Source organism: Pongo pygmaeus, chromosome X (assembly GCF_028885625.2).
Source record: "Pongo pygmaeus isolate AG05252 chromosome X, NHGRI_mPonPyg2-v2.0_pri, whole genome shotgun sequence".
In the NCBI taxonomy this organism is placed as follows: Eukaryota; Metazoa; Chordata; class Mammalia; order Primates; family Hominidae; genus Pongo; species Pongo pygmaeus.
Window position 1 is genome coordinate 25,134,706 of NC_072396.2, and position 18,662 is coordinate 25,153,367.

The window sequence follows — 18,662 nt, forward strand, 5'->3', positions numbered from 1 at the left end:
TAGGTTTGACAATGAGGACTGGTTTTGCCAATTTGGTTGGATGGTGCTTTCTGCAAAGTTAGTAATCTAAAACTGTAGCCCTGAGATTTTGTTTTTTAAAAAAGGTTGAAAGCATTTTATCAAAAATTACTTGATTGGCAATGGTGTAATTAAATTACTAATATTTCCATTTCCTCAACCCTTTCTGGCTTGAATAAGTTGCTTTCAAGTAAAAGAATAAGGGATATAATTAAGAGTCATTTAATAAGTCTTGATATAGCCTTTTGTTAGAATTCCCAGAAAGAGAAAAAGCAAATGATTCTAATAGCTTGGCAACAAATCCTTTTGCAGGTCAGGTCATTTCTAATCCATTCCTTGCAACAAATTTGAAGGAGGACCTTAACAAATTGTCACTTGATAGAGCATTAAAATTACTTTTGATGGCAATAATAATAATAAATTATGTTGTTATTTTTGGTAAATAACTCAGAAGTTCAAAGAATTGAGTGGCATCACCATAACAAACTCCTTCCATTCTATCTACACATTTGCATGAACAGCATATTTCAGCACTTATAACTATGACAAGGAAAAAATAGGGATAAAATTGATGTTAAACCCTGCCTCGTTCTAGCAGTCAGTTATATTCATCCATAAGTACATCTCCAGGTACATACTATTCATCTCATTAAGAGATACATTGCTGTCCAAATTTATGTCTGTGTTAATAATTATTTATCAAAGTGTATATAATGTGGTGCTTTGGTTAGTTATGCTCTAATTTATATACATATTTTTGTTTCAGAGTAGTATGATACAGTGATCGCTAAAAGATTTGCAAACATTAAAACATATCACATTAGGAAAAATTATGGGAGAAAAGCAGAGTGAAAATATAAGCTTGAGGAGAAAAAATGAAACATAAATATTTAAAAGTTAAAAAATAGCTTGTTATATGTTTTATAAATTTTTGATGATATATTTCAAAGCATTATAGTATTTAGATGCCAATAGATGCATTAAAGTGATTGGGTAACAATTTTGTTTTTTATTTATGTATTTATTTGTTTGTTGGAGATGGAGTCTCGCTCTGTCACCCAGGCTGGAGTCCAGTGGCGCGATCTCAGCTCATGGCAACCTCCGCTTCCCGGGTTCAAGTGATTCTCCTGCCTCAGCCTCCCTAGTAGCTGGGACTACAGGCGCATGCCTGGCTAGTATTTTTGTATTTCTAGTAGAGATGGGGTTTCATCATGTTGGCCAGGCTGGTCTGGTCTCGAACTCTTGACCTCAAGTGATCCACCCACCTCGGCCTCCCAAAGTGCTGGGATTACAGGCGTGAGCCATTGCACCTGACCCATAATTTTGTTTTAAAATGTCAATATTGGATTTCTGGTTTCCAGTCTGGTAGGTAAGGAGCTTAAAAGTGGCCACTCAGTCCTGACAACAAGTAAAAACTGAACAAACTGACAAATCTACAAGTCTTCTTAGATCCATCAGAGAACTGAGGTCACAGGGCAAACCATTACTCCCAAAACTGGAGAGAGAAACAGGCAGATAGAGAGAATATTAGCTTACTAGAGCAGGAGCCCACAAGCAGAGCTACCTCCCCAGGAACCAGTGCTGGAATAGGAAAATTTAAACCGACAAATCACTGGCACCTCAGTGTGGACAAGTCTAAGAGTTCAAGAAGCCGGGAGACAAATACTTTTGTGAGTTTTACCTCCAGGAGCTCAAGTAGGGCCTCAAAGTGACAGAGAAAAACCCTGTCTCTTAAAAAATACATAAAAATAAAAATAAAAGTTTATATGGAAAGGAAAAAGATCCAGAAAAACCAAATTGATATTGAAGGAGAAGAAAGTGTCAGAAAACTGACACTATCTGACTTAAAAACCTACTATAAAGCTACAGTAATCACCAGCATGGCACATGTATACATATGTAACTTACCTGCACATTGCGCACATGTACCATAAAACCTAAAGTTTAATAATAATAAATAATAATAAAAGAAAAAAAAAAAAGCTACAGTAATCAAGACAGTGTGGTATTGGCAAAAAGAACAGACAAATACATCAATGGAACAGACAGAAAGCCCAGAAATAGACCCAGACAAATATACAGAGAGCCAATATTTGACAAAGGAGCAAAGGCAAGCAAACATAGACCTTTCAACAAATGGAACAAATGGATATTCACATGCAAAAAAAAAAAATTAATCTAGACATAACCTTACATCCTTCACAAAAATCAAATGTAAATGCCAAACTATATGTAAATGTAAAATGCCAAACTATAAAACTCTACAGAAGAAAACCCAGATGGGTTTCTTCTGGGTATGGTGGTGGCTTTTTAGATACAACACCAAAGGCATGAACCGCGACAGAAACAATTGATAAGGTGGACTTCATTAAAATTAAAAACTTCTGTTCTGCAAGAGACAATGTTAGGAGAATGAGGAAACAAGGCATAGACTGGGGGCCGGGTGCGGTGGCTCACGCCTGTAGTCCCAGCACTTTGGGAGGCCGAGGTGGGTGGATCACCTGAGGTCAGGAGATCAAGACCAGCCTGGCCAACATGGTGAAACCCTGTCTCTACTAAAAATACAAAAATTAGCCAGGTGTGGTGGCACATGCCTGTAATCCCAGCTACTCGGGAGGCTGAGACACAAGAATTGCTTGAACCTGGGAGGCAGAGGTTGCAGTAAGCCAAGATCGTGCCACTACACTGCAGCCTGGGCAACAGAGAGAAAATCTGTCTCGAAAAAAAAAAAAAAAAAAGACATAGACTGGGAGAAAATATTTGAAAATGATACAACTGATAAAGGACTGTTACCCAAAATATACAAAGAACTCTAAAACTCAACAATAAGAAAACAAACAGCTGGATTTTAAAAAATGGGCTACAGACCTTAACAGCTACCTCTTCAAAGAAGATCTACAGATGGCCAGGAAGCACATGAAAAATGTTCAGTATCATATGTCACTAGGAAATTGAAAATTAAAACAACCTACTATACACCTATTAGAATGGCAAAAGTCCAAAACATTGATACCACCAAATGCTGGCAAGGACATGAAGCAACAGGAGCTCTCATTTATTGCTGGTGGGAATGCAAAATGGTACAGCCACTTCGATCTGCAGTTGAATGCTCTACCTCTGAGCCATACCCACTCCTTGATATTTATCCAAATGAACTGAAAATGTATGTCCATACAAAAACCTCCACACGGATGCTTATAGCAACTTTATTCATATTTGCCAAAATGCAGAAGCCACTAAGATGTCCTTCGGCAGATGAATGGATAAACTGTGGTACATCCAGACAATGGAACATTATTCAGCACCAAAAAGAAATGAGCTAGCAAGCCATGAAAAGACGTTGAGGAGCATTAATTGAATATTATGAAGTAAAAGAAGCCAATCTGAAAAAGCTACATGCTGTATAATTCTAATTATATGATGCTCTAGAAAAAGTAAAACTACACTAAAAAGAACAGTGGTTGTCAGGGGTTACAGGGAGGAAGAGATGAATAGGTAGAGCATAGAGGATTTTTAGGGCAGTAAAAATAGTATCTGTATGATACTATCATTGTGGATACCTGTCATTATACAATGTACATCTATGAGTTTGGACAATGTAAAATTTTATCCAAACCCATAGAAGGTATAACGTTAAGAGTGAACCCTAATGTAAACTGTGGACTTGAGGTGATAATGACGTGTCAGTGTAGGCTAATGGATTGTAACAAATGCATCAGGCTGGGGCAGGATATTCATAGTAGGGGAGGTTGTGCCTGTGCAGGAAAGGAGTATACAAGGATTCGCTGTGCTTTCCAGTCAATTTTTCTGTGAACCTAAAACTTCTCTAAAAAATAAAGTTTATTAATTTTTAAAAAGGTTAACACAATATTCCAGAATTTACATCTTTTATAACTACTTAAATTAAGAAGCAGATATCTAAATTTTATTTACTTATTTTTTTTATTTATTTATTTATTTATTTATTTATTTATTTGAGATGGCATCTTGCTCTGTCGCTCAGGCTGGGGTACAGTGGCGCAATCAGCTCCCTGAAACCTCCACCTGCCAGGTTCAAGCGACTCTAGTGCCTCAGCCTCCTGAATAGCTGGGATTACAGGCACCTGCCACCATACCCAGCTAATTTTTGTATTTTTAGTAGAGACGGGGTTTCACCATGTTGGCCAGGCTGGTTTAGAACTCCTGACCTCATGTGATCTGCCTGCCTCGGCCTCAAAAAGTGCTGGGATTACAGGCGTGAGCCACTGCACCCGGCCTGATATATAAATTTTAGATATCTACTTTAAACTATATAAGAAGGTATACGGATTTTTCAAAATTCTTTTAGAGATTGTGGGGAACAAAATTTCAAGACTCCTAGTCTAAGACAGTGGTCCTCAACAAGGATTTCATCATTCTCTAGGAAGCATTTTGGAAATCTGTGGGCCATCTTTAGTTGTCATAATGGTTGGAGGCAGCTACCGGCATTCAGTGGGCAGGGGCCAATGAAGCTAGACATCTTGCAATGCATGTGGCAGCTCCACATGAGAATTTTCCCACATCCTGCAAGATTTTTTAAAGTCCCTGCATAATATTTAAAATTATTTGAGGTTGAGTGTGCTAGCTCATGCCTGTAATCCCAGCATTTTGGGACACCTAGGCCAGAGGATCACTTGAGCCCAAGAGTTTGAGACCAGCCTGGGCAACATTGTGAAATCCCATCTCTACAATAAACAAAAACAGAAAAATTAGCCAGGCATGGTGGCACGTGCCTATAGTCCCAGCTACTTGAGAGGCTAAGATGGGAGGATCACCTGAGCCCAGGAGTTTGAGGCTGCAGTGAGCTGTGATTGCTCCACTGCACTTCAGCCTGGGAGACAGAGCAAGACCCTATCTCTAAAAAAAAAATGATTAAATAAAAAACTTAGAAAAATAAAATTATTTGAGTCTAGAATCTGCCTTTGTTTTGTATACAATCACAAAGTATTTCTGCAACAGTTATGATAGACACAGAATTTTAGAGGAAGGCAATTACTACATACATCAAAGGAAGATTGCACTTTGTTTTGTTTACAATTTTACCAAAAGGCATTCACCGTTTGGGAAATCACACCCTGACAGCAATGCCACTCTTGGGATTTGAGCTCTTATACCACACCCCCATAGCAGTCTGCCTATACACAGGAGGTTAGAGATTCCATCTAACAGACTTGGGATCAAATATTAAATTAATGGAGACATATGAAATATAGGATGTCACTGAATTTTTTTTTTTTTTGAGACAGAATCTCACTCTGTGGTCCAGACTGGAGTGCAGTGGCACGATCTCGGCTCACTGCAACCTCCGCCTCCCAGGTTCAAGCAATCCTCCTGCCTCAGCCTCCCAAGTAGCTGGGACTACAGGTGTGCACCACCATGCCAGGCTAATTTTTTGTTGTATTTTTAGTAGAGACAGGGTTTCACCACATTGGCCAGGCTGGTCTCGAACTCCTGACCTCAGATGATTCACCCAACTCAGCCTCCCAAAGTGCTGGGATGACAGGTGTGAGCCACTGCGCCCAGCCAGGATGTCATTGAATTTTATTAACGGAGTGGTTAGAAGATATTTCATAGTATTACAATTCGATTATTTTAAATGAGATGATAAGAATAAGAAATCTACAGAGAAAAGAACACACTGAAATTATTTATTATTGTTTGTGTTGCCCATGGTTGGTGTTTTTCTTGTTTGTTTTAGAGATGAAGTCTCACTGTGTTGTGCAGGCTGGAGTGCAATAGCTATGCATAGGTACAATCATAGCTCACTATGCCCTTGAACTCCTGGGTCCAGGTGATCCTCTTGCCTCAGTCTCCTGGGTAGCTGGCACTACAGGCATGCACCACCATGCCCAGCTTTCACTCTTACTCTGTCACGGTTCCCAGAAGTCTACGTACTATTTCTTTATAGCTTGATGCTGTATTGTTTTATTTTCTTTCTGTACTCCAGTCCTTGTCACTTACCAAAGGATACAGTCTCATGGTCATCCGAGTAGTTCAATACGCCCTTGGCTTCCACAACCCATGTAATAGCCATTAAGGGAGTATCTGAATTTATGTGTAAACCTACTATAGAGGACATCGTTCTTTGGATTACTCAATGCCCCTTACACAGTGACCCTCTGAAACAGTTATCTCAGAACTCAGGCAGGAAAAACTAGTTCTTCCTGATGGTACAATTCAGCTTCTAGAGTTTGAGAGTGATAGAATGACTGTGTGGCCCCCTTTGCTATAGCTGCTAAAAAGTCCAGGATTTCTTATTGAAATTTTTCTCCTTCTCTTCTGCTTTATTTCTTGGCTCCAAACTTCTGCCCATATTAATTTCCCTGAGTATTGAATCATCTGTGCTTTTATGGAAAGCCTGCTTAAGACACACAAATCAAAAAACTAACATGTCACCATGTCTTCTCTGCTTGCCTCACACTGTCGTCTTGACTGGTGAGAACCCTGCATGAGGAAGACTGGATGTTCTGGCTTTTGAGTGCTTTTATTTCATTCAGGTCTCTGCACAAATGTCCCCTCCTCAGAGAGGTCTTCCCTGACCTTTATACATAAAACATCCCTCCTTCCTCCACCCAGTCACTCTTTTCTCTTATCCTGTATTTCTTCATAGTACCACTACTACATATTTACTTGTTCAGTGGGCAATGACTGCCTCTCCCTCAGACTCCAAGTTCTCTGAGGACATAGTCTGTTTTGTTCATGGCTGCATCCCCAGTGTACAGAAAAATGCCTGGCACATAGTAAGAGTTCAATAAAGAGTTGTTAGATGAAGGGGCCGGGAGCGGTGGCTCATGCCTGTAATCCTAGCACTTTGGGAGGCTGAGGTGGGTGGATCACCTGAGGCCAGGAGTTCGAGACCTGGCCAACATGGTGAAATGCTGTCTCTACTAAAAATACAAAAAATTAGCCAGGCATGGTGGCATGTGCCTGTAATCCAGCACTTTGGGAGGCTGAGGCAGGTGGATCATGAGGTCAGGAGTTCAAGACCAGCCTGACCAACATGATGAAACCCTGTGTCTACTAAAAATACAAAAATTAGCCAGGCATGGTGGCACGCACCTGTAATCCCAGCTACTTGGGAGGCTGAGGCAGGAGAATCACTTGAACCTGGGAGGCGGAGGTTACAGTGAGCCGAGATCATGCCATTGTGCTCCAGCCTGGTTGACAGAGCAAGACTCCATCTCAAAAAAAAAAAAAAGTTTTTGGATGAAGAAATCAGTGAGTCAGTGAAACCACTGTTGCCTAATGACCCAGAGAGCTGCTGATATTAACTGACTGCCTTCTCCAATTTACAAGAACGTACTGGAAGCTACACATTTCCTTTGATCTTACCTTGGATGTGATAACCCAGGGCCACAGCTAGTGTTCCTGTTAACTGTGACCCACACCTAACCACCTCCAAACTTAGGCCACCCAAATGACCAAAGCCCAAACACTGCAGAGGTCTCTCCAGGGCCCCAGTAGCCTAGGACCAGACTCCAGGTGGTAGTGCTCTCTCAAGGAATGGTTTTCAGGCTAAAGGGAAGTAAGCAAGGGTTGGGTTCTCTGCCTGTTTTGGGTTCCCTCTGCATGACTTGCCCAGTAACCATTGCCTTTCACCATTTCTTCCTTCTGGAAAGAACTCCATTCAATGGTCCTGTGGTCACCACCCTTGGCAAAATCTGCAGAAGAGTTCCTCTTAAATTTCCAACAAGTGGTTTTTGGCTGGGCACGGTGGCTCATGCCTGTAATGCCAGCACTTTGGGAGGCTGAGGTGGGTGGATCACCTGAGGTCAGGAGTTCAAGACCAGCCTGGACAACATGGCAAAACCCCATCTCTACTAAAAATACAAAAAAAATTAGCTGGGCATGGTGGTGCGTGCCTGTAATCCCAGCTATGAAGGAGGCTGAGGTGGAAGAATCACTTGAACCCAGGAGGCAGAGGTTGCAGTGAGTCAAGATTGCACCACTGCACTCCAGTTGGGCGACAGAATGAGATTCCGTCTCAAACAAACAAACAACAAGTGGTTTTTAATTGCAGAAGGTAACAAAATTCTTTAAAAAACAGTTATGTAGTCTCTTACCAGTACTTTTTTCCCCCAGTAGAGGTGTAAGACTTGATGGCGCCTAGTTTATGTGCCACAAAAACTGATTACTCTGAATGAATATGCTCCTTCCAGAAGCTGCACAAGTGAAATACAGGTCTTCCTAGTCAGGTACTATCCCTTTTAGCTGAAAAGAAATAGTTAGGCCTCCTGGAGGAGGAAAATTTCAATCCACATCTAATGATCCTTCTCTTTCCATAGACTTAGCGAGTAAATTGGTCCCTTCGTTGTGAACCAAGATCACCTCGGTATATAAATCTCCATGTCTTTAACACACTGCCACAAATTCAACTAAGTGGGGCTGTTACAAGCCACTAGTGTTAGCACAACATTGTCTTAAGTGCTGCGGGTCACACAAAAGAAATAGATAATGACCTTGTTTGTTCTTCATCATCCTAACTCCCTTTAGCTCTTTGAGATTTGAAATCAGAATAATATTGCTTCTCTTATCCCTCTAGAAAATTTTAGGAACATAATTTGGATCAAGCCTTAAACACTAGGAGAAAGGCATCAAGGGAAAACATGAAGCATTTACCCTTGGTGGTACTATCAGTCCATCTCTCTCTGAGGATCAGGGTTATACAATCCCATAATGTAACTTCCCCTATGGTTTTTCAAACATCATTTTAAATTTCAGGCAGTGAACAAGCGAGCCAGTATGGGCTGAATTGGAAGCATTAACAATGTGAGATTTTACTGAATCTCACTGAAAGGGGCTCTTTTCAGAAAGCATATTATAAAACAGTTTTCTAGACAAAAAGAAAATGCACTTCTTACCTCCTACCAACAAGTAGCTGTTGGGAAACAGTGTTTTTGCTTGCATAAGGGCTCTTGCGTGACCTGAGTGGAAGAGGTCAAATATTCCATCGGCGTATACTCTGACAGGCCTGTCAGCTGTGGGAGAAAGAAAACACTGTTAACAGAACTGCAGAATGAGGAATCCCAGTTACCTTCCATCAGTCGTAAGAAACTTTCTGGATAAGACACAATCTCTACATACCATCAGTTTCATATCAGTGCACGAAATTGATTTTAAAGAGGTTCTTCTGAAGACATCAAAGCGGAGCAAAAACATAACAAAATTAAGATCAAACCACGGAACACACTATTTTAGCCAACAGAAGAGACAAACACAGAGCACTGAGGAGTTCTCTTGACCCAGAGTGGAGTCTAGGTGCCTGAGCCGGCAGAGTCAGCCCAGCTGGAACACATAGGCAGGAGTAACTGAGGAGCTCAATGGAAAAGGCAAATGGCTTCATCCTTGAGTGTGGCAGTCCTGAATGAAGACCCCAAGTCCCTGTTCCCAAAGGCAATGATGTACTGGAATCTGCTCACATGGCTCACCTTACACCTTTCTTCCCAACTCCAGGTCACGTTGGTAGCCTGAAGTCAGCCACGGTAGAGTGCTTCCATGACAGAAATTGGCAAATGCTACAAATCAGGGCTTATTTCCCGCTAGAGGACCAGCCGTTAAACCTTTACTAGCATGCCACTGCAAGGCCACTCCCTAACCTCTTTGGTATAATAAGAGATTAGGGACATATGCCTCAAAGGGAGGAGAGTCAGGATGTAATGTTGCATGTAGAAGTGGTGCTCAGGGCTGAAGATGAACAACCAGCACTATAGTCCTTCCTAGGAAGAAAGGTCAAAAGTGAAGAGGTCACACAGACAGTGGCATATAGTGCTCTAAAAAGTGCTGTTCCAAGAGGAAGAGGGACACACTTCAGTACAGCACCCCTAGGAACCAGGAGACCAGGATAACACTATCGCTCAGCCAGGCCAAAGACCCATCCCCTCCAAGTCAGAGAGAGAAATTGGGTATAGACTTCCATCAATTTGGTAGACAAAGCAAGTCACAAAATTATTCTTTTTAACTGGTTGGAGGAAGGAAGTTGAAGCTCTGTTATATCCCCATCATGATACTCTGGAAGATGCCTGCTACATTTATATAGAAAATTCTATATATTTTACCAACCATGACACCTTTCTAGACTCTCAACAAAGGAACTAGAATGTGAAAATCCAAGAAGAAGATTCAAAAATGGATGACAGGAGAAAGAAGTAGTTTCTCATATCAAAGTGCTCTCATTTTAAGCACCCTTGTTACCTCATCTCCACGGCTACAAACAACATAGAGACATTTTATTATTGTAGTGAGAAGGAAAGAGACATATGTGGCCACAATAGTGTTTTTTGTTTCCTTTTCTTTTTTTTTTTTCTTTTTGAGACCAGAGTCTTGCTCTGTCGCCCAGGCTGGAGTGCGGTGGCACAATCTCAGCTCACTGCAACATCTACCTCCCGGGTTCAAGCAATTCTCCTGCCTCAGCCTCCCAAGTAGCTGGGATTACAGGCACTCAGCACCACATCCAGCTAATTTTTGTATTTTTAGTAGAGACAGGGTTTCACCATGGGGGCCAGGCTAGTCTCAAATTCCTGACCTTGTGATCTGCCCGCCTCAGCCTCCCAAAGTGCTGGGATTACAGGCATGAGCTAATAATGTTCTTTAAAAAGAAATACAAAGACTATCAGTTAAATATGGTGAACTGAACATACACATTATCTCTACTTTCTCCCAGAAACACCACAACAATTACTAAGAGTTAAAAGTTAAAGAGTTAAGAGTTAAAAGTTAAAGTTACAAGTTAAGTTAAAAAGATATAATCCTCCCAAGGGCAGAGAAAACAAGAAAGGCAATGACAATGGATGAGAGATGTCAACAACATTATGGAAAGTTGATAGTCAAGTGTTGAGTGCCTACAGGGAATAAGAATCAGGGGTGAAGACGGTGGAGAAAGGGACTGCTAGTTTTCTTTATAAGCTGAGAGTACTACTGACTTTTAAAAATAGCTGGGCGTGGTGGCTCAAGCCCGTAATCCACGCACTTTGGGAGGCTGTGGATCACTTGAGGTCAGGAGTTCCAGACCAGCCTGGCCAACATGGTGAAACCCTGTTTCTACTAAAAATACAAAAATTAGCCAGATATAGTGGTAGGCACCTGTAATACTAGCTACTCGGGAGGCTGAGGCAGTAGAATCACTTGAACTCAGGAGGTGGAGGCTGCAATGAGCTGAGATTGCGCCACTGCACTCCAGCCTGGGTGGCAGAGATAGACCATGTCTCAAATTATATATATATATGCATGTATTACATTGATGTTATAAAAATAAATTTAAAAAAAAGAAATCAATGCCAACTTCTGTTAAATGATCTTTAAGACTTAGATTTAAAATTGTGATTATTTCTTGATGCAATGCAACCTCATTAATTTGGAACATAAAGAAATGTTACATTAATAGATTCAGATGGTACAATGTTTCTAATAAATTAAATTTCTCTAATAAAAAAAGTTGAGAGACTTTATGTCAGATAGGGAATTGCAATTATTTCCAATTATACACAATTTTGAACAAACAGAATTGCCTTCATAGGATTATGCTGTATTCTAAATAAGGCACAGTAAATAGAAAATGCTTTGAAATAACAAACTGTCTAATGAGGGAGCCTTGCTTTCAATGTTCTTATTCAATTTGAATTCAATTGAGGAAAATTTGTTTTAAGATCTAAACCCCAGGGGAAAGCAGATGGCAGTTTTGTAAAACTTTTTGTTATTGATTCAGAGGTGATCAAGAGAAATGAATTCAGGAAGCAGGGAGGAAAGAAAAGTAAAGAAAGAAGATGTAATTACTGAGAAAAAGGCCATTTAGTAAATCTGAAGAGTATTTACAAAGTTGATTTTGCAATAAGCTCACTTTTAAAAATTGTGGTGTGTCAGCAATTTCCAGACTGTGGGAAACTCTCCAGGACTCCCCTCCCTGCCAAAAAAGGACCCTGATCTTTCATCTCTTCAACAAATAAACTTCAAGGCAAAAAAGAGAGAGAGAGAAAGAAAAAGAGAAGTGAAACGGGGATCTGCAGATTGAAAGAGATTTAAAAAACATATCAACCTACTGTAAAGTATGGACATTATTGAGTTCAAACAAGCTATATATAAATGATGACATAAGATAATTAGAAATTGGAACACTGAATATTTGGTGATATCAAAGAATTATTGTTTTTTCAGGTAAGATCATGATACAGTGGTTATGTTTAATAAAACCAGAGTTCTTATTTTTCAGACATATATACAGAATGCTAGGAAGTCTGGGATTTTGTTTCAAATCATTCAAGAGGACAGAGTAGACAGAGGTGTGCATGGTGCAAGACTGGCCATGGGTTAGTGGTTGTTAGGTATGAGTGACAGGCACAGGAAGGTTCATTATATTGTTCTACTTCTGTGTGTGTTTGAAATACTCTACAATAAAGCTTTAAAAAAAAAAGAGTATGGCTTTTTAGTTTGTATGTTGATCTGTTTTAATCTTTTGTTTGAGATTTTTCTGGATATGCTTTTAGGCATCTGGGGACTCTCCAGAGCATCTATGTGAGATACCACTGACCTGTGAAGCTGGAGGTTTGGCAATGACCAGGAGCCAATTGAAAACAAAAAAAGATGTCAGAGTACAACTATTGCATGGCTATGGTGGAGAGATGTTAAGGTGGCTCCTAATGATCTCTGCCTCCTGGCGCCCATGCCTTTGTGTAATTCCCGCCCCTTGAAGTGCATGTGGGACCTGTGACTTGCTTCTAATCAGTAGAATATGGGAAAGGTGGTAGACATTATTCCCATGATTATGTTACATTATAAGACTCCATCTTGGCCAGGCGTGGTGGCTCACACTTGTAATCCCAGCACTTTGGGAGGCCGAGGTGGGTGGATTACCTGAGGTCAGAAGTTTGATACCAGCCTGGCCAACATGCTGAAACCCCGTATCTAATAAAAATACAAAAAATTAGCCTGGCGTGGTGACAGATGCTTGTAATCCCAGCTACTTGGGAGGCTGAGGCAGGAGGATCTCTTGAACCTGGGAGGCGGAGGTTGCAATGAGCCGAGATCACACCACTGCATTCCAGCCTGGGCAACAAGAATGAAACTTTGTCAAAAAAAAAAAAAAAAAAGAAAAGAAAAAAAAGAAAAAGAGTCCATCTTGCTAGCAGACTTACTGTCTTTCTGTACTGGTGGCTTTGAAGAAGCAAGCTGCCATGTTGTGAAAGGGTCTATGGAGAGGGCCACATGGCAAGGACCTGCAGGTGGCCTCTATGAGCTGAGGGTGGCCTCTGGCCGACAACTGGTAAGAAGCTGACCCCTTGATCTTACAGTCACAAGGAAATAAATTCTGGTAACAACCTGAGTGAGCTTGGAAGCAGATCTAACAACAGTCAGCCTCCAGATGAGAACTGAGCCTGGGGTGACACCTTAAATGCAACCTGTGAGACTCATGACGTTTACTCTTCAAAAGACATTTTTACAAAAATGAAAAGGTGAGTCATAGACTGGGAGAAAATATTTGCGAAATATAGGACTTGTATCTAGAATATATAAAGAACTCTCAAAACTCAGTAAGATGAACAACCCACCACCCAGTTAAATAAAGCAAAAATATCGAACAGACATTTCGCTAAAGAAAATAAATACAAGGATGGCAAATAAACACAAGAGAAGATCCTCAATAACGTTAGTCATTAGGGAAATACAAATGAAAACCACAATGAGGTAATACTTCATACACACTAGAATGGCTAAAAAATGTTTTTTAATTGACCATACCAAGTGATGGTGAGAATGCAGAGCAACTGGAATACTCATAAACTGCACATAGGAATTTAAAGTGGTACAATCGCTTTGGAAAGCAGTTTGGCAGTTGTTTAAAAAGTTAAACACACACCTGCCATACAGCCAAACAGGAGGCAATCACCAACCACGTTACGTTTAAATTCACACTATTGTGGGGTATGTTAGACGTTTTTTGGTATTTGCTTCAGATTCAAGCAACAATAAAATAGTGATTGATCATCTTTGATTATGGCTATTAACAAGGCTTGGATTGTGGCTATTTTAAGGCATTTAAACAGTACCTTAGAAATACATACAATTCACAAAACACATGTATTTCACTTAATCTTTGCATCAACCCTATGAGGGAGCCAGGTGAAAGTAGACTTATCATTTCATGGATGGGCAAATGGAGGCTCAGCGAAGTTAAGCATCTTACCCAATGTCATACAACCAATTTACAATAATGTTTGAGTGCAAATCAAACTCACCACTCTTTCTTCTACCTTGTTGGTACCTGCTAGAAAACTACATGCTGATATGAATTCTTGTCTTTAAAACAAAACAGAAACTATTATTAAACACCCAGTAATTATGGCAACTAGTACTGTTTTTTGTATAACTGATGTACAAAAAAGGTGGCACAAGTTAAGCTTTTAAAATCTTATAGTTACATATTTATTTTATACAATTTATGTAGTTTTATATAAACTTTGTAGTTACCTTCTGCTTATCACTAGCCAGTGATACTAGCTAATGATATTATTTTCTGTAAATGATAGTGGTTGATGTTGGCTTTTTAAAATACATTAAAGTTTTAGAACACTGAGTATATGTAAAGAAAAATTATTAAGTAAATTACATCACAGATGATACATGAATAAGGCAGATTCATTAAGGCGGCTCTTGAAAAATGTAGTCAGGGAAATTCTACACACTGTGGAAACAGATAATACAAACTTCCTTTTTGAAAAGGAAAATAGAAAATCAGAACCGAGATTCCCTTTAAGAAAAGTCAGTTTAGGGCCGGGTACAGTGGCTCATGCCTGTAATCCCAGCACTTTGGGAAGCTAAGGTGGATAGATGGCTTGAGTCCAGGAGTTTGAGACCAGCCTGGGCAACATAGTGAAACCCCATCTCTACAAAAAATACAAAAAATAGCCAGGCATGGTGGCACATGCCTGTGGTCCAGGCTACTTGGGAGGCTGAATTGGGAGGATCGCTTGAGCCTGGGAGGTTAAGACTGTAGTGAGCTGTGATTGCACCACTGCACTCCAGCCTGGGTGACAGAGCAACACCCTGTCAAAAAGAAAAAAGAAAGAAAGAAAGAGAGAAAGAAAGAAAGAAAGAGAAAGAGAAAGAAAAGAGAGAGAGAGAAAAGAAAGGCAGTTTTAATGAAAAGGAACCTACGAAACAATCTCCTGGACTTTTCCTTTATGTCAAGACAGAGGATTTATTCTCCATGCATCAGAATATATACAACACCATGTATGTGCATAGCTCCACAGCTGGACTAGCTAAGACCAAAGATGCCAATTCTGATTGCTTTTTTGATTTATTCTGTTCTTTCTCTTGAAGTTTCATCACCCTTGTGACCTCACAAACAAGGTCAAAAAGCTAAGAGCTATGGGCAGCATTTGTCATTACCTCTTCTAGAATTTGTACCCCCAGCCCCTGTTTGGGCAGTTCTAAATTTGTAAAACACATTTTAGGCAATTATATTATGTCACAAAATATGGCTAGTGTAGGAGATGGTAAGAGAGTCCAGTTATAGCTATAATCTAGGCCAGGCACAGTGGCTCATGCCTGTAATCCCAATACTTAGGGAGGCTGAGATGGGCAGATCACTTGAGTCCAGGAGTTCAAGACCAGCCTGGCCAACATGGCGAAACCAGCTCCACTAAAAATACAAAAGAAAAACAAACAAAAAACTATAATCTTGAAGAGCATTACCAAATACCAATTTCTGCTATGTTTTGTCTTTTTTGAGGGCACGCTGAAGACAGTGCCACAAACAGGTAAATTGCTTACTACTCTTGAAACCAAACCCTTCTTGAAACTCTTGAAACCAAACCCTTCTTGACCAAACCCTTCTTGAAACTCTTGAACAAACCCTTCAAAAAAGTAATGTTTTTCTTGTTTTCTTAAATAGTAATCAAACAGCAAGATTCTTAAAAATTCTCCGAGCTTTTCTGCTAACAGTACAATGCTCCAACAATTATGATATTGGATAATCTCCCTACCACTCCTTCTAACCACTGCCAACAGTTGCTCTTATGCTGTGGTTCTCAAAGTGTGGTCCCAGGACTAGTAGCAGCAGCAGCATCACCTGGGAACACACCACCACACCTGGCTAATTGTGTATTTTCAGTAGAGATAGGGTTTCACCATGTTGGCCAGGCTGGTCTTGAACTCCTGACCTCAAGTGATCCACTCGCCTTGGCCTCCCAAAGTGCTGGGATTACAGGCATGACCCACCACACCTGGCCTGATATTTGAAGTTCTAAATAAAGAAATTTCTAACAGAAGTACCCTGGCTAGGTACTCATCAACATCACGGATTTTCTTAGATAATTTCCCAGGGTCATCACCTCAGGTTAGTGGGCAGAATTTCTCTTCTAAAGATCAGGAGTTCATCTTTGTTCCATCTCACTCCCCCTCTAATGACCTGTATTATTTCAAAATACACCACCATCTTATTACTGCTTAAACTGCTTGGCAACAGGCAATGTACAGGTGCTCAATTTCACCCAGTTAGCTTGATACCAGCTCAAAATACCAGAACAAACTCTCTCTGCTTCTATTTCCAGAGGAAGAACTACTTCTCTTGTCCCACGCTCTTTTTTTTTTTTGAGATGAAGTTTCATTCTTGTTGCCCAGGCTGTAGTGCAGCGGCTCAATCTCAGCTCACTGCAACCTCTGCCTCCCAGGTTCAAGCAATTCTCCTGCCTCAGCCTCCCAAGTAGCTGGGACTACAGACATGCACCACCACACCTGGCTAATTTTGTATTTTTAGTAGAAACAGGGTTTCATCATGTTGGCCAAGGTGGTCTCGAACTCCTGACTTTAGGCGACCCGCCTGCCTCCAAACTTTCATTCATTCACTCACAAAATATTTATTGAGCGCAGCGTATGCAACAAGTATTTCTCTAGATGCTGATGAAACAGCAGTGAGCATGGCATAGTCCTGCCACTACAGAAGATCACAGCTACTGTCTGAGCATGTTTTCACTTAGCTCCATGGCCTGCTGTGGACCACGATTCATAAGGCAGATCGTTGCAGTAGGCAAAGCAGGGGTTTAAGGCGAAATGGACTTGGGGTCAAATTCCAGCTCTACCCAGTCAACTAGGACATTTGACAAGTTACTTTTCAGTTCTGCCAGTCTCCTTTTTCTCCTCTTTAGAAAGGATACAATAATAGTCATCTCACATGGTCTTTGCAAAGAGTACAGAGCATCACATCGAGCAGATATATACAGATACATAGTAAGTTCTACTTCCCTTTCCTTTCCCTAGAAAGGTAGAGGTCCTTTCAGTTTGGGCCTGATGCTCATCCTTTAACTTTAGGTCAAGTCTGTTTTCTTCATAACCACCTGGGCTTTTTTTTTTTTAAACATAGTCTTGCGCTGTCACCTAGGCTGGAGTGCAGTGGTGCAATCTTGGCTCACTGCAACTTCTGCCTCCTGGGTTCAAGCGTTTCTCCTGCCTCAGCCTCCTGAGTAGCTGGGATTACAGGCATGCGCCACCATGCCTGGCTAACTTTTTGTATTTTTAGTAGAGACAAGGTTTCACCATGTTGGCCAGGTTGGTCTCTAACTCCTGACCTCAGGTGATCTGCCCACCTCGGCCTCCCAAAGTGCTAGGATTACACGCATGAGCCACCATGCCCGGCCAGCCACCTGGACTTTTGTTTGGCATCCCTTGGATATATTGCTGGGTTGGTATTTCTGTGTGTGGTCTCCAGACCACTAACTTTAGAATCACCCTGACTGTCTGTTTAAAATGCAGATGCCTTGCCTGGGCCCCATCCCAGATTTGGGAAGAAGGGAATGAAACAGGAAATCTGCTTGTTTAACAAGCATACCAGGTGATTCTTTGTACACCAAAGCCTGGGAACAACAGCTTTGGCTGCTCTGTGCTACCTCCCCAACCTTGTTTTGCCTTTTTCAAAAGCAGCTCACACAAAAGCTTCCTAACTCTGCCTACTCTGCTCCTCACTTCACTCTATTGAAGGCTATTCTTATAGGAAGCACAGTGTCATGGTTGAGAGGTCAAGCTCTAAGACCAAGAGGTTTGAGGAGGTTTGAGACCAAATCCCAACTTTACCTCTTACCAATGGTTCTCCCAGTGTGATCCCTGGAGCAGTAGCATCACCTGGAAACTTGTTAGAGATGTAATTTCTTGGGCCCCACCCCAGTTGGACTGAATCAGAAACTCTAGGAGTGGAACCCAGCCATTTGGGTTTTAAGAGGCCCTCTAGTAGATTCTAATGCAGGCTCTAGTGTGAACCACTGCCACTTAGTAGTGAATGACCTTGTGCAGATTCACAACTTCTCTAAACCTTCATTTCCTCATCTGTGAAATACTAAAACTACTAATCACACAGAGTTGTGATAGTGAAATGACATGATACATATAAAGATCTTAATACATAGTAAGTACTTAATAAGTATCCATTGTTATTATTAAGCAAACCGTTCTTCATTCCATGGATTCTCTTGTTTGGTTTGTTTGTTTGTTTGTTTGTTTGTTTTGTTTGTTTTCTGCAATGGCAACAAGAAACCATAGAGTTATGCCATGTTATTTTATTTTATTTTATTATTATTATTATTATTTTTGAGACAGAGCCTCACCCTGTCACCCAGGCTGGAGTGCGATGGTGCGATATCGGC

At 40.8% G+C, this 18,662-nt stretch overlaps 1 protein-coding gene across 4 annotated transcripts in view; it reads right to left on the reverse strand.

Annotated features, from left to right (window-relative positions):
* PCYT1B (phosphate cytidylyltransferase 1B, choline) overlaps positions 1–18,662 on the reverse strand; it is an 85,541-nt gene that overhangs the window by 36,953 nt on the left and 29,926 nt on the right. For all 4 annotated transcript variants that reach the window (XM_054472672.2, XM_054472673.2, XM_063659964.1 and 1 more), the window contains one exon: positions 8,898–9,014. In XM_054472672.2, the coding sequence (XP_054328647.1) occupies positions 8,898–9,014 (117 nt within the window). The remainder of the gene's footprint in view (positions 1–8,897; positions 9,015–18,662) is intronic.